General features: G+C 42.4%; 1 protein-coding gene and 4 non-coding genes across 6 annotated transcripts in view; all 5 read left to right on the top strand.

Moving 5' to 3' along the window:
• The window catches only part of LOC126354820 (receptor-type tyrosine-protein phosphatase N2), a 394,642-nt gene that overhangs the window by 340,720 nt on the left and 41,421 nt on the right, over positions 1–12,501 (top strand). For both annotated transcript variants that reach the window (XM_050004761.1, XM_050004762.1), the window contains 3 exons: positions 2,190–2,269; positions 7,483–7,550; positions 9,575–9,775. In XM_050004761.1, the coding sequence (XP_049860718.1) occupies positions 2,190–2,269; positions 7,483–7,550; positions 9,575–9,775 (349 nt within the window). The remainder of the gene's footprint in view (positions 1–2,189; positions 2,270–7,482; positions 7,551–9,574; positions 9,776–12,501) is intronic.
• Positions 3,752–3,826, top strand: Trnat-ugu (transfer RNA threonine (anticodon UGU)). The gene has a single exon. It is a non-coding gene; the product is annotated as a tRNA-Thr (tRNA).
• Positions 4,193–4,267, top strand: Trnat-ugu (transfer RNA threonine (anticodon UGU)). The gene has a single exon. It is a non-coding gene; the product is annotated as a tRNA-Thr (tRNA).
• Trnat-ugu (transfer RNA threonine (anticodon UGU)) lies at positions 4,634–4,708 on the top strand. Its single transcript has one exon. It is a non-coding gene; the product is annotated as a tRNA-Thr (tRNA).
• Positions 5,075–5,149, top strand: Trnat-ugu (transfer RNA threonine (anticodon UGU)). Its single transcript has one exon. It is a non-coding gene; the product is annotated as a tRNA-Thr (tRNA).

A 12,501-nucleotide genomic window follows, 5' to 3' on the forward strand; every position in this document is an offset into this window, starting at 1 on the left:
ATCGTGTCAGATTCTTAGCCCGGCGTAGTGGAGCAACTTGACGTGGCATGATCTCAACAAGTCGTTGCAAGTCCCTTGCAGAAATACTGAGCCATTCTGCGTCTTTAGCCGTCCATAATTGCGAAAGTGTTGCACTTACAGCATTTTGTGTACAAATTGACCTCTTGATTATGTCACATAATGTTCGATGGGATTCATGTCGGGCGATAGGGTTGGCCAAATCATTCGCTCGAATTATCCAGTATGTTCTTCAAACCAATCACGAATAACTGTGGCCAGGTGACATGGCGCATTGTCATCCATAAAAATTCCATCGTTGTTTGGAAATATGAAGTCCTTGACGGGCTGCAAATGGTCTCCAAACATAGCCATTTGCAGTCAGTGATCGGTTCAGTTGGACAAGAGAACTCAGTCCATTCTGTGTAACGCCAGCTCACACTACTATGGAGCCACCACCAGCCAGCACAATTTGGATCCGTGGCTTGGCGGGGTCTGCGCTACACCCGAACCCTACCATCAGATCTTACCAACTAAAATCGGACTAGGCGACGATTTTCCAGTCGCCCAGGATCCAAGCGATGTGGTCCCCAGCTTACGAGAGGCGCTGCGGGCTGTGTCGAGCTATTAGCAGAGGCACTCGCGGCGGTCGTTCACTGCCACAGTCCATTAACGCCAGATTTCGTCGCACTGTCCTAGCGGATGCGTTCGTCGTACGTCGCACATTGATTTCCGCATTTATTTCAGGCAGTGTTGCTTGTCTGTTAGTACTGACAACTCCATGCAAACGCCACTGTTCAAGATTGTTAAGTGAAGGCCGTCGGGCGCTGCATTGTCCATGGAGAAATGTAATGTTGAAATTCAGTACTCTCGGCACTCTCTTGACACTATGGATATCGGAATATTGAATTCCCTGACGATTTCTGAAATGAAATGTCCCATGCGTCTAGCTCCAACTATCAACCCGCGTTCAAAGCCTGTTAATTCCCGTCTTGCGGCCATAATCACGTCAGAAACCTTTTCTCATGAATCAGTTGAGTACAAATGACAGCTCCGTCAATGCATTGACCTTTTACACCTTGCGTACACGATACTGTCGCCATCTGTCCACTTGCATGTCGCTATCACATGACTTTTGTCACCTCACTGTAGAATCATATTTTATTCGTGGAAAATCATTTTTGTTTCCTCTCCCAAAATCAGTTAAATATTTCAGAGCAGATGAAAAGTGTTATTCTTTCGGACCCATCTCAGAAAACTGTAGCGGCGAGCGTTTTTTTAAGTTTCGTATAGTTTTTAGTTTTAGTTATATCATGTTCCGTAGATAATTTTCCTCATTATTTTATCGATGTGATGTAGAACAAGTCAGATTACAGGATATATAATTACATACACACGTGAATAGTGCTAATATTAATGTTACTGAAATGTTTACTTCTATACGTGCAACTACAGTTAGAGGTACATTTTATTTATTTATTTATTTATTTTTGCCATTTCTGAAACAGAAACTCGTCCATGGAGTAGAAGGAGTTGTTCAAAATAAATGATAGTTAGCTAGATTTAAAACTTAATCTGTTACCTGCCAGACACTTTATATTGTAGGGCAAATGATCAGTTTTAGTTTCCGTTATGCCATGTTCTGTAGATCATTTTCCCGATTATTTTATCGATGTGTTGTGAAACAAGTCAGATTACAGGATATATATACACACATGAATAGTGCTAATATTAATGTTACTGAAATTTTTAGTTAACACGTGCAAGTACATTTAGAGGTACCATTTTTTTTTTTTTTTTTTTTGCCATTTCTGAAACAGAAACTCGTTCATGAAGTAGAAGGAGTTGTCCAAAAGAAATGATTGTAATCTAGATTTAAAACTTGATCTATCTGCCAGACACTTTATATTGTTGAGCAAATGATCAAAGACTTTTGTTGCTGAATATATACTCCTTTTTGAGCAACGGCTTCAATAACGAATAGGAAAGGTCATTTAATAATGTATTCTAATTGGTTCATTATTTTGACTTTTGTTCCTGTGGAAATCGTTGAATATGAGTGAATTAGATCTTTAGGGTTTTAGGGTTGGGGATGTTGGAGATCAGAAGTCATAGTATAGTGCAGTATGTCGTTCTACACCTAACTCTAGAGTATAGACCAACAACAGCGTCTTGTGTATTCTGTGTTGCAGAGTGGATCTGAACGAAGTGACATTCAAAGTGGAGCCCAATAAGCTCGGGCTCAACGCTTCGGAAGTGGCCAAGCGGATTGGTAAGTGTACTCATAATTTTATGTCGCCTAATATCCAGTGAGGACATTACTATAACACATCATATCTATGCTTTCAACAATGGGTCCTTTACTATTTTCTCTTCTTCTTTTTCCTGGCCTTGTCCTGCGTCTTGACGGGGTCGGCATGCTGAACTGGATTTCGCAGGTGTTAGAGGTTGGCCAGCTGTCCTGCCTGTCATCTCGGTTTCTTTATTATCGTTCTGTTAGAAAAGTCCAACAGTCCCACAATTCTGTGGGGTTTATGATCCATAGTATATAATATAATTTTATATATAATTAATTTCCAGTCTTATTAATTAAAACTTCTGGGCTAAGAGGGCGGGGTCAAACAGTAGAAATTCTTCCTCCTGATGTTTCGTTGGCAACTGCGGGGAACAACTTCCGAAGTGAGTTGCCCGCAGTTGACAACGAAACATCAGGAGAAATAATTTGTACTGTTCCACCACGGCCTCTTAACTCGGAAGTTTTAATTAATGGAGATGCCGGCCGTGAAAGCCTACACTTTATTAATACCTTGTCTGAGCAGAAATATCTGGACGTCCGTATGTAATGTGGAATTGACCACTAGGTAAGGCGAGAGGGGGGCCCGTCACCATAATTGGAGGACGAAACCATTGTGTTGTCAGTAGCGAAACAATAACAGCAGACTATGTGGGTAAGGTGATATCAGTGACATCGAATGTGGACTAATGATTGGATGTCACCTGAGTAATAAAACTGTCAGGGACATTTCATCCCTTCTAAAGCTGCCCAAGTCGACATTGGTGACGTGATTGTGAAGTGAAGGAACAATAACAATTAAAAACAGATTGGACAGGACCCACTGAACACTGCAGAGGGTGTTTGTAAAATACTGCATGAGTATACTAAGATGGTATCTGTGCTTTCGGACATGTCCAAAAGAACAGATACCATCGGTGACCATGCAGCTCGTTAGAATGAAATTACAATTAAAGAACACCCTTAGCTGCTTACAGGCATTGACATACGCCAACGGGAACAGATGAAAATGTGTGCCCCAACTGGGACTCGAACCCGGGATCTCCTGCTTAGATGGCAGATGCTCGGTCCATCTGAGCCACCGAGGGCACAGAGGATAGCGCGACTGCAGGGATTTATCTCTGGCACACCTCCCGCGAAACCCACATTCTCAAAGTATTGTCCAGCACTACATTCGTAGTGCCCCCGCCCATTAAATTCATTACTCACGGCACGTTGCCGATTCCTGTAAGAGTTCTGGCACTGTTTGTGCATTAGTACAGAAGAAGAAATGGTCAAGTAGCCAGTGACCCTGAACTATATATACACTAAGATGGTATCTTTTCATTCGGACAATGCACCGAGAGTAATGAGTTTAATGGACGGGGGCACTACGAATGTAGTGCAGGACAATATGTTGAGAATGTGGGTTTCGCGGGAGGTGTGCCAGAGATAAATCCCTGCAGTCACGCTATCCTCTGTGCCCTTGGTGGCTCAGATGGATAGAGCGTCTGCCATGTGAGCAGGAGATCCCGGGTTTGAGTCCCGGTCGGGGCACACATTTTCATTTGTTCCTGTTGATGTATGTCAACGCCTGTAAGCAGCTAAGGGTGTTCTTTAATTGTAATTTCATTCTAACTAGCTGCATGGTCACCGATGGGATCTATTCTTTCGGACATGTCCGAAAGAACAGATACCATCTTAGTATATATATAGTTAAGACTCACCAGCCACTTGACCATCTTCTTCTTCTTTGCGAATGCACAAACAGTGCCCCAGCTCTTACAGGAATCAGTAATGCGCCGCGAGTAATGAGTATAATGGGCGGGGCACTACGAATGTAGTGCGGGACAATATGTTGAGAATGTGGGTTTTGCGTGAGGGGTGCCAGAGATAAATCCCTGCAGTCACGCTATCCTCTGTGCCCTTGGTGGCTCAGATGGATAGAGCGTCTGCCATGTGAGCAGGAGATCCCGGGTTTGAGTCCCGGTCGGGGCACACATTTTCATTTGTTCCTGTTGATGTATGTCAACGCCTGTAAGCAGCTAAGGGTGTTCTTTAATTGTAATTTCATTCTAACTAGCTGCATGGTCACCGATGGGATCTATTCTTTCGGACATGTCCGAAAGAACAGATACCATCTTAGTATATATATAGTTAAGACTCACCAGCCACTTGACCATCTTCTTCTTCTTTGCGAATGCACAAACAGTGCCCCAGCTCTTACAGGAATCAGTAATGCGCCGCGAGTAATGAGTATAATGGGCGGGGCACTACGAATGTAGTGCGGGACAATATGTTGAGAATGTGGGTTTTGCGTGAGGGGTGCCAGAGATAAATCCCTGCAGTCACGCTATCCTCTGTGCCCTTGGTGGCTCAGATGGATAGAGCGTCTGCCATGTGAGCAGGAGATCCCGGGTTTGAGTCCCGGTCGGGGCACAAATTTTCATTTGTTCCTGTTGATGTATGTCAACGCCTGTAAGCAGCTAAGGGTGTTCTTTAATTGTAATTTCATTCTAACTAGCTGCATGGTCACCGATGGGATCTATTCTTTCGGACATGTCCGAAAGAACAGATACCATCTTAGTATATATATAGTTAAGACTCACCAGCCACTTGACCATCTTCTTCTTCTTTGCGAATGCACAAACAGTGCCCCAGCTCTTACAGGAATCAGTAATGCGCCGCGAGTAATGAGTATAATGGGCGGGGCACTACGAATGTAGTGCGGGACAATATGTTGAGAATGTGGGTTTTGCGTGAGGGGTGCCAGAGATAAATCCCTGCAGTCACGCTATCCTCTGTGCCCTTGGTGGCTCAGATGGATAGAGCGTCTGCCATGTGAGCAGGAGATCCCGGGTTTGAGTCCCGGTCGGGGCACAAATTTTCATTTGTTCCTGTTGATGTATGTCAACGCCTGTAAGCAGCTAAGGGTGTTCTTTAATTGTAATTTCATTCTAACTAGCTGCATGGTCACCGATGGGATCTATTCTTTCGGACATGTCCGAAAGAACAGATACCATCTTATTATATATATAGTTAAGACTCACCAGCCACTTGACCATCTTCTTCTTCTTTGCGAATGCACAAACAGTGCCCCAGCTCTTACAGGAATCAGTAATGCGCCGCGAGTAATGAGTATAATGGGCGGGGCACTACGAATGTAGTGCGGGACAATACGTTGAGAATGTGGGTTTTGCGTGAGGCGTGCCAGAGATAAATCCCTGCAGTCGCGCTATCCTCTGTGCCCTCGGTGGCTCAGATGGATAGAGCGTTGCGTCTGCCATCTAAGCAGGAGATCCCAGGTTCGAGTCCTGGTCGGGGCACACATTTTTATCTATCCCTGTTGACGTATGTCAACGCCTGTAAGCAGCTAAGGGTGTTCTATAATTGTAATTTCATACTGCATGAAATTACTTGGAGAAATCATTTGTAAGTTTCAAAGTGCTACCAGCAGTCTAGCTAGCACAATGACTGTGCTTAGGACATTCTAAGAATGGGGTACAGTGGTCGAGTACCTCCTCATAACACATACATTTCTCTAGTCAATGCTAAACAACCACTGGACAATGGGTTACTGGAAACGATTAATGAATCATCCTGTACCCTGTGGCAATCAAGTCAAATGGTTTGGTTTTGTCAAATGCCTAGAGAAAGTACCCTGCTGTCATGTTTAATGACAGCAGTGAAGAATGGAGGAGATGGTGTTATGGTATGGGGTTGTGTGGTTAAGGTGTGACTCCCTTATTATGCTTCAGAAAATACTAAATGTGGAAGGATCTGATCACTTTTTAAAACACTGTGCACTGCATATAGTGGAGTAACAGTTCAGAGACGATTTGTTTGGTCAGCACGACAGTGCACCTTGTCATGAAGGAGCAGTGTGAGGCAGTTGTTTGTGGACAATAACATTCCTGGAATCTACTGGCCTGCTCGGACATCCAACCTGTACTTGGTGAAACATGTTTGGGATGAGTTGGAGCATCAACTTTGCTTCAGACCCTAGCTACCAATAACATTACTTTCTTTGGTTTCGGCTCTTGAGGAAGAATGGGCTGTCTTTCCATCACAGACATTCAGACACCTCATTGAAAGTGTCCGCAGCAGAGTGGAAGTCATTATGGAAGCGAATGGTGGAGACATCCTAAGTCCAATAATAGATCTCCAGATACTTGTTATCAAATAGTGTATGTTGCTGATGATTGTTTGAAGAAAAATGCTTGTCACTGGTAAGAAAATCACTTAGAGAGTTTTTAACTGAATCAGTTGCAACAAATATATTCAATAATGTGGCACTACTTTAATTAAAAAATATGTTTCCGTGAATATTTATGCACTCTTTCATTCTCGAGAACTACATGCAAGCACCTACATTTCCTCGAGAATGTACTGATGTAGTATGCCATAGTCTTTTTTTTCTGTAAGCGCGGGCCTCGATCTTTTCTCTCTTCTTCTAATTAGTCAAAAATAAGTAATCAGATGATGGTCAGGTGTACTTGTGTACTGGTTTCAAAAGGTCAACACTCCTCACTGCTTTGTTGAATTGTACGTTGTCATGAAGAAAACAGTGATGTCTTTTGAATTGGATACGTATTTAAAATTGATGTCGGCATTCAGTCGACATAATTTCATACCTCTATAACTCTGATAAAAATAGGCATTTAAAGTTTTTTTATATCTTGAACATTTATGGTAACTGAACAGCACGCTCAGGAAAACAAGTAAAACGAATCTACGATTTTCGGCTTAGGGCATTTGATACGAGTTCGCAAATGGAATCATGTCTCAAGATATTGATTATGCATTCCATTATTTTGAAGAGGCGTGTAGGTCCATTTGTTCCAGTCAGAAGCTCTAAGTATGAAACTTGGACTTCAAGAATGATTCAAGGTTGATTGTCACAAGTCTTGATAATAGAGGAGAAAAGTAATCAGAAGTACATATTAAACATTTTTTTGTGTTTTTGAACATTTTAATTATGTTCAAAGAATGTCACCACATAAGCAGACCATAAGAATCATAATAGTGGAAGAGTCCAGACTATGACACAATGTAGCCTATGTTCACTATATTCCATAGTTTCCATTTTAAGTTAGTTATGCGTTACATTTTTTCGTAAACATTGTTGGATGAGGTTATATCAAGGCACCACAGTAGAACTTCCTATGTCTTTTTCGAGCTAGCAAAACTATTTCATCTTTGTTTGCCTGCAGATAACATCAAGGGAAGACTCAAGGATGAAACAGCAGTGGAAGTAACATCTGCAGGAATCGGTGATAAGGTGAGTCTCACCTTGATACCATATTGTTGTATAGCTAGGTAGTAGGGAAGAGCTCATGCTATTTCCTTCCTTACCATACATCATGTCATCTCCAGCTCATGCAAATCTTGGACATCAGCTACAAAGTTTTCTGACATGTGACAATCGAAACAGAAATATTTTGGTATCTATTCCGGGTTTTCCACAGCAGCATTATTGCATACAAACACAGTTTCACCTGTACTTTCTGGTAATGGAGCAGCATGTCTTGTATGTTATACTGTCAATGCTTGAATATATATTTTGTAATAGCTGGTACTTGGACTGAAACAATATTTTTGAAAATCCATGTACATGCTCATAGCAAACTGCATCAGGATGCGGAAGAAATGGCACTGTAATGTTCATCTTGCCACAGTCTGCGGGGCACACAAATATTAGTTGTATATTGTCAGGCAAAATTGGACTTTCCTTTCTTTTTCTGAAGTATTACTATGAAGACACTGTGAAGAGAGCGTTTCACTATCCAGACATATTGACTACATTAGCAGACAAGTGATTTTATAGGGAGGAAAAAACATGACTTACACTTTTTTTTATTTACTGTGGAATATAAACTTCTGCATATAGCTGTATATATAAGAACATGTTATTAACATTATTATCATTCTCTGCCTACATCTGTTGTTCTGGAATCACACATATTATTATATACTGATACTGATTCACAGTATGCGTCAGTATGCTGGGTAATGATTTCCTCTGCTAACACACACAAAAAATTTCTAGCTTTCGCAACCAACGTTTGCTTCTTCAGGAAAGAGGGAAGGAGAGGGAAAGACGAAAGGATACAGGTTTTAAGGGAGAGGGTAAGGAGTCATTCCAATCCCGGGAGGGGAAAGACTTACCTTAGGGGGAAAAAAGGATAGGTATACACTCGCGCACATTCACACACACACACACACACACACACACACATATCCATCCATACATATACAGACACAAGCAGACATATTTAAAGGCAACTCCTATTCCATAGAAGAATTTCTATTGTTGTAATGAGTAAAAGATGGTGGGTGGGAATTATTAACTCACATATGGCCATATTTACAAATTAATATGTAATGTGAATGTAAAATGACTCATTCCACATCATTAAGATATATTGTCCAAAATGATCCATGGAACATGGAATTAACTAACTGCAACTTTAAAAAATTGAACTTATTTTGTCTTGCAGTCTGACTATGTGACCTATCATAGCCATGGGCTGGCAGCCCAAGACATCTCATTACTACATACTCCAACAGTAGGCACATGGCACCTTACTCTCAGTACAACCTAACCAGACAAGATTCAGCTAGACACATTAGATCACACCACATTCAATAACTCACACCTGACTGCATTATAAAAGTACCATACACTGGCATGTCATCGTTATTTAACATACATAGCCATCCCCCAATGTGTATGGGAAAACAAGCAGATACTTTTGGTATGCTATTCTTCCTTTTAGCTCAGACTGGTGTGCTTTGTTCATTACACATTACACCATTGTAAAGCACCCAAAATTGTTTCAGAGATGGCAGGGCTCAGGCTGCTGGGATCGATGCTATCCCTAAACCCACAGTGCCATCAATTAACAGCTGCTGTGAGCGAGGCAGTGTGAGTCCTCAGTCAATCAAAGGCTTCAGGTCCATGTGAGTGAGACATACCTGTAGCAACAGCTGCCTCCTCCGACATTCACAACACTATCTGCTCCTGCATAATTGTTGAAATAAATAATAATTATAGGCCATACAGTTCCAAATTGTTTGTGTTAGAGCAGCATTATTTAGAAACCACCTGTGCACACATGGACAGGTGAGGGGGAGTGGAGGTGTAGGGGAGAGAGTGACTTTGAGGGGGAAGGGGGGGGGGCAGGTGACTTTGAAACTCTCATTATACTGAAGCAGACAGACCCAAGACTGTCCTAGTACCTGTGTATATACACCATTTAAATCTCTGTGGACACCCACAGTAGTGATGCTTCTTTGTGACAGGCGAAGCTGCCATCGGTGATCCAGACGAGCCTGGCACGCAGCGACCACGAGCTGTTGGTTGCAACACTGCTAGTCTGTGGCATGCTCGGAGCTGTGCTGGCTGCTGCTGCAGCCCTCTTTGTCATCCGCCGGCATGCCCGCTCCAGGGACAAGATCAATGCACTCTCCAGACCTGAGTCTGAGCCCAGCAAGGACTACCAGGTGGGACACACTTCTCACTTATTGATTCCACAGGGTTGTCACAGAGGCCGAACTTCACGACCAACCAATGTGACTCACATCACCTACTTTCATAGTCTGCTTACACAAGTGTCCAGATGTATTGCATAACTGCAGAAAAAGGAAACTTGTGAGGTAACAGTTGAGTTGTATATTACCATTATTTACACGGCAATTCTGATGGTGCAATCAGATTTTCAATATAGCAACAAATTTCCAAAATCTAAATGGCTCATCCAATTTCATCAAGCGACATGTCTTTAGAAAGCTATTAGTGTAAACCTAAATTGGCATGAATTACAGGCATGTAACTTGAATAGTATATGAGTTATGTTACTGGAAGTCAAAGGGGTTGATTACTATCGAATGTGTCAGGCCATAAGTACTCCACAGTTACACGAAAAAATGGTAGCAGCATACTTATAAATATATTTATTTATCTAAGTCTTTGTTTATATCTGATATATGGTATTCATGAAGAAATTGGTTAATTATTTACTGTGTTTTAGAAAACACAGAGACGTTAGGCTACTGGCCTACTTTTGTGCCCACTTGTGCACTTGTGAGATTTCTGTGGCTTCTACAGTTAAGATGTATTGTGTGTTTAGAAGTGAATATCTCGCAAGGTATGTTGTTGTTCATGACTAATTACATGCAGTAGGGATCTATTGTTTCCCTGTTGTCAACTTATGTTTTATTTAATTGCTGGACCATTGACACCAATAAGTGTTTTGCAGAAATATATCACATTCTAAAAAGTACTTCTACTATCATACTCATCATTTAAAGTCATTAAGATAGTACCTACAGATTTTATTTAATTGCAATCTTTCATTTATAAACGTATATATTACATTCGAAATTTGCAATTGCTGAGTGACAGGAACCTTCGACCATTCGATTCATGTGCATATTCATATTGTGTACTGTAGACTCAGCAGTATTTGGCTTGTAATACAGCAACTACGTATCCCAGCCCCTAGACAATGAAACCAGCCAAAACTTTTAATGTTTCAACTTTGAGTCAGTGGGTTCATAGTTGAGGGCGACCACACACCATCACCATTTCATTTATTAGTTGAAAGCCCGCAAACTGTAAACAGAATAAATCAATCACTGTCAAGACAACCACCTAACAAGATTTGTGCTATCAGGATAATGAAGTAGATATGTGATTCAAAGAACATGATAAGCAGTTATAACACCAAAGTTGTTTAGCACTTTTCTTGCAAGCAGAGTATATTCCAATTGGTGAAGATCACATTAAGCACACTGGACAAAAAAAAAAATAAGTCACCCTCAGGAAACATTACACTAACATGATGTAACATCATCTCTAACCTTGATAAAGGTCTCAGTTTGGCAAGGAAAAGGGTCCATGTGTTTCTTCATGTATGCTATATCCAGCTGATGCCACACACTCTTGATTAGATCCTGTAGAGGTACCCAACTGTTGGGATATTGATTCCTGTGTTTCCTCTGCTGTTCCAGACACCTCCCCTCCCCTGTGGATCCAGGGGTTAGAATAGGACCGAGGTATTCCTGTCTGTCATGAGAGGCAACTAAAAGGAGTCTCACATGTTTTGGCCTTTGTGTGATGGTCCCCTGTAGAGTTTGACCTCCATTTTTCAAAATTTTCCTGAAGAGCGAGCCAGCTGGGAAAGGGCGCCTTACATGGTGCATCGTGTCCACCATGTGCCGAGACCTCTCGCATCCTTCGTCGATGTGGATCTGCACTTCTGCTCATTCTCAAACTCTTGGGCAAGGTCACCCTTCTGGGTGCATATTTTTCTATAAACTGTGCAGTATCGTTTTCTTCACTGATGATGATAATGGACTTGTTTACTTGGTTGCACCTGATATTGAGCCAGTCCATTGTGGTGGGGCTGCCATGTACCCTGTTGGTTGTAGCCCCCTGACCACACAGGGATCGCTCTGCTGATGCCTTCGCTGTTAACTCCCTGCGTATACCAAGGAGTACATGCCCGTCACCCTGGGGCATCAGGACTCCCGGCAATGGCCATCCTGCCAGGTGTCCTTTGCTGTGGCTGGTTGGCGCCCATGGGGAGGGCTCCTGGTCAGAGTGGATGACATCAGGGTGGAAGACACGTGATGAAGCATAGTACATCATTTCTTGGTAGTGGTTCACCACCACCAGCCTCTAAGAAGGTGAAGTTTACCTTCAATGCTAAGATATATGACCCCAAATTGTTCCCCTCCCTGGCCACACCATGGGAGGAACATCGGGCTAAGGATGGCAGTGAAGCTTATTCACCCCAGTACCTTGTATGTACGAGAGTTGGTGGAGAATATTTTATGTCCATGAAGCCTCAGTTATTTGGGGAGCATTTAGAGGACAGGTCTGGGGAGGTGGAGGTTTGTCCAAAATGCGGTCATGGTCACTCTTGGTAAAAACGGCATCCTCTGCCCAGTCAGTGGCATTACTCTCTTGTGACAAGCTGGGGGATGTTTCTGTTACCATCACACACCATCAGAGCTTAAATATGGTCCAGGGTATCATATTTCACAAGGACCTTCTTTTGCAGTCTGACAATGAGCTGTGCACCAATTTAGAGCAGCGAGGTGTTCATTTAGACTGGAGTGTCCATCAGGATCTGAGAGATAACCATGTTGCCACTGGTGCCTTAATCTTGGCCTTCGAGGATGACTCATTACCCGAGAAGGTCAAGGTGATGGTCTACCGCTGT

This window comes from Schistocerca gregaria, chromosome 3, assembly GCF_023897955.1.
Source record: "Schistocerca gregaria isolate iqSchGreg1 chromosome 3, iqSchGreg1.2, whole genome shotgun sequence".
NCBI classification, from domain to species: domain Eukaryota; kingdom Metazoa; phylum Arthropoda; class Insecta; order Orthoptera; family Acrididae; genus Schistocerca; species Schistocerca gregaria.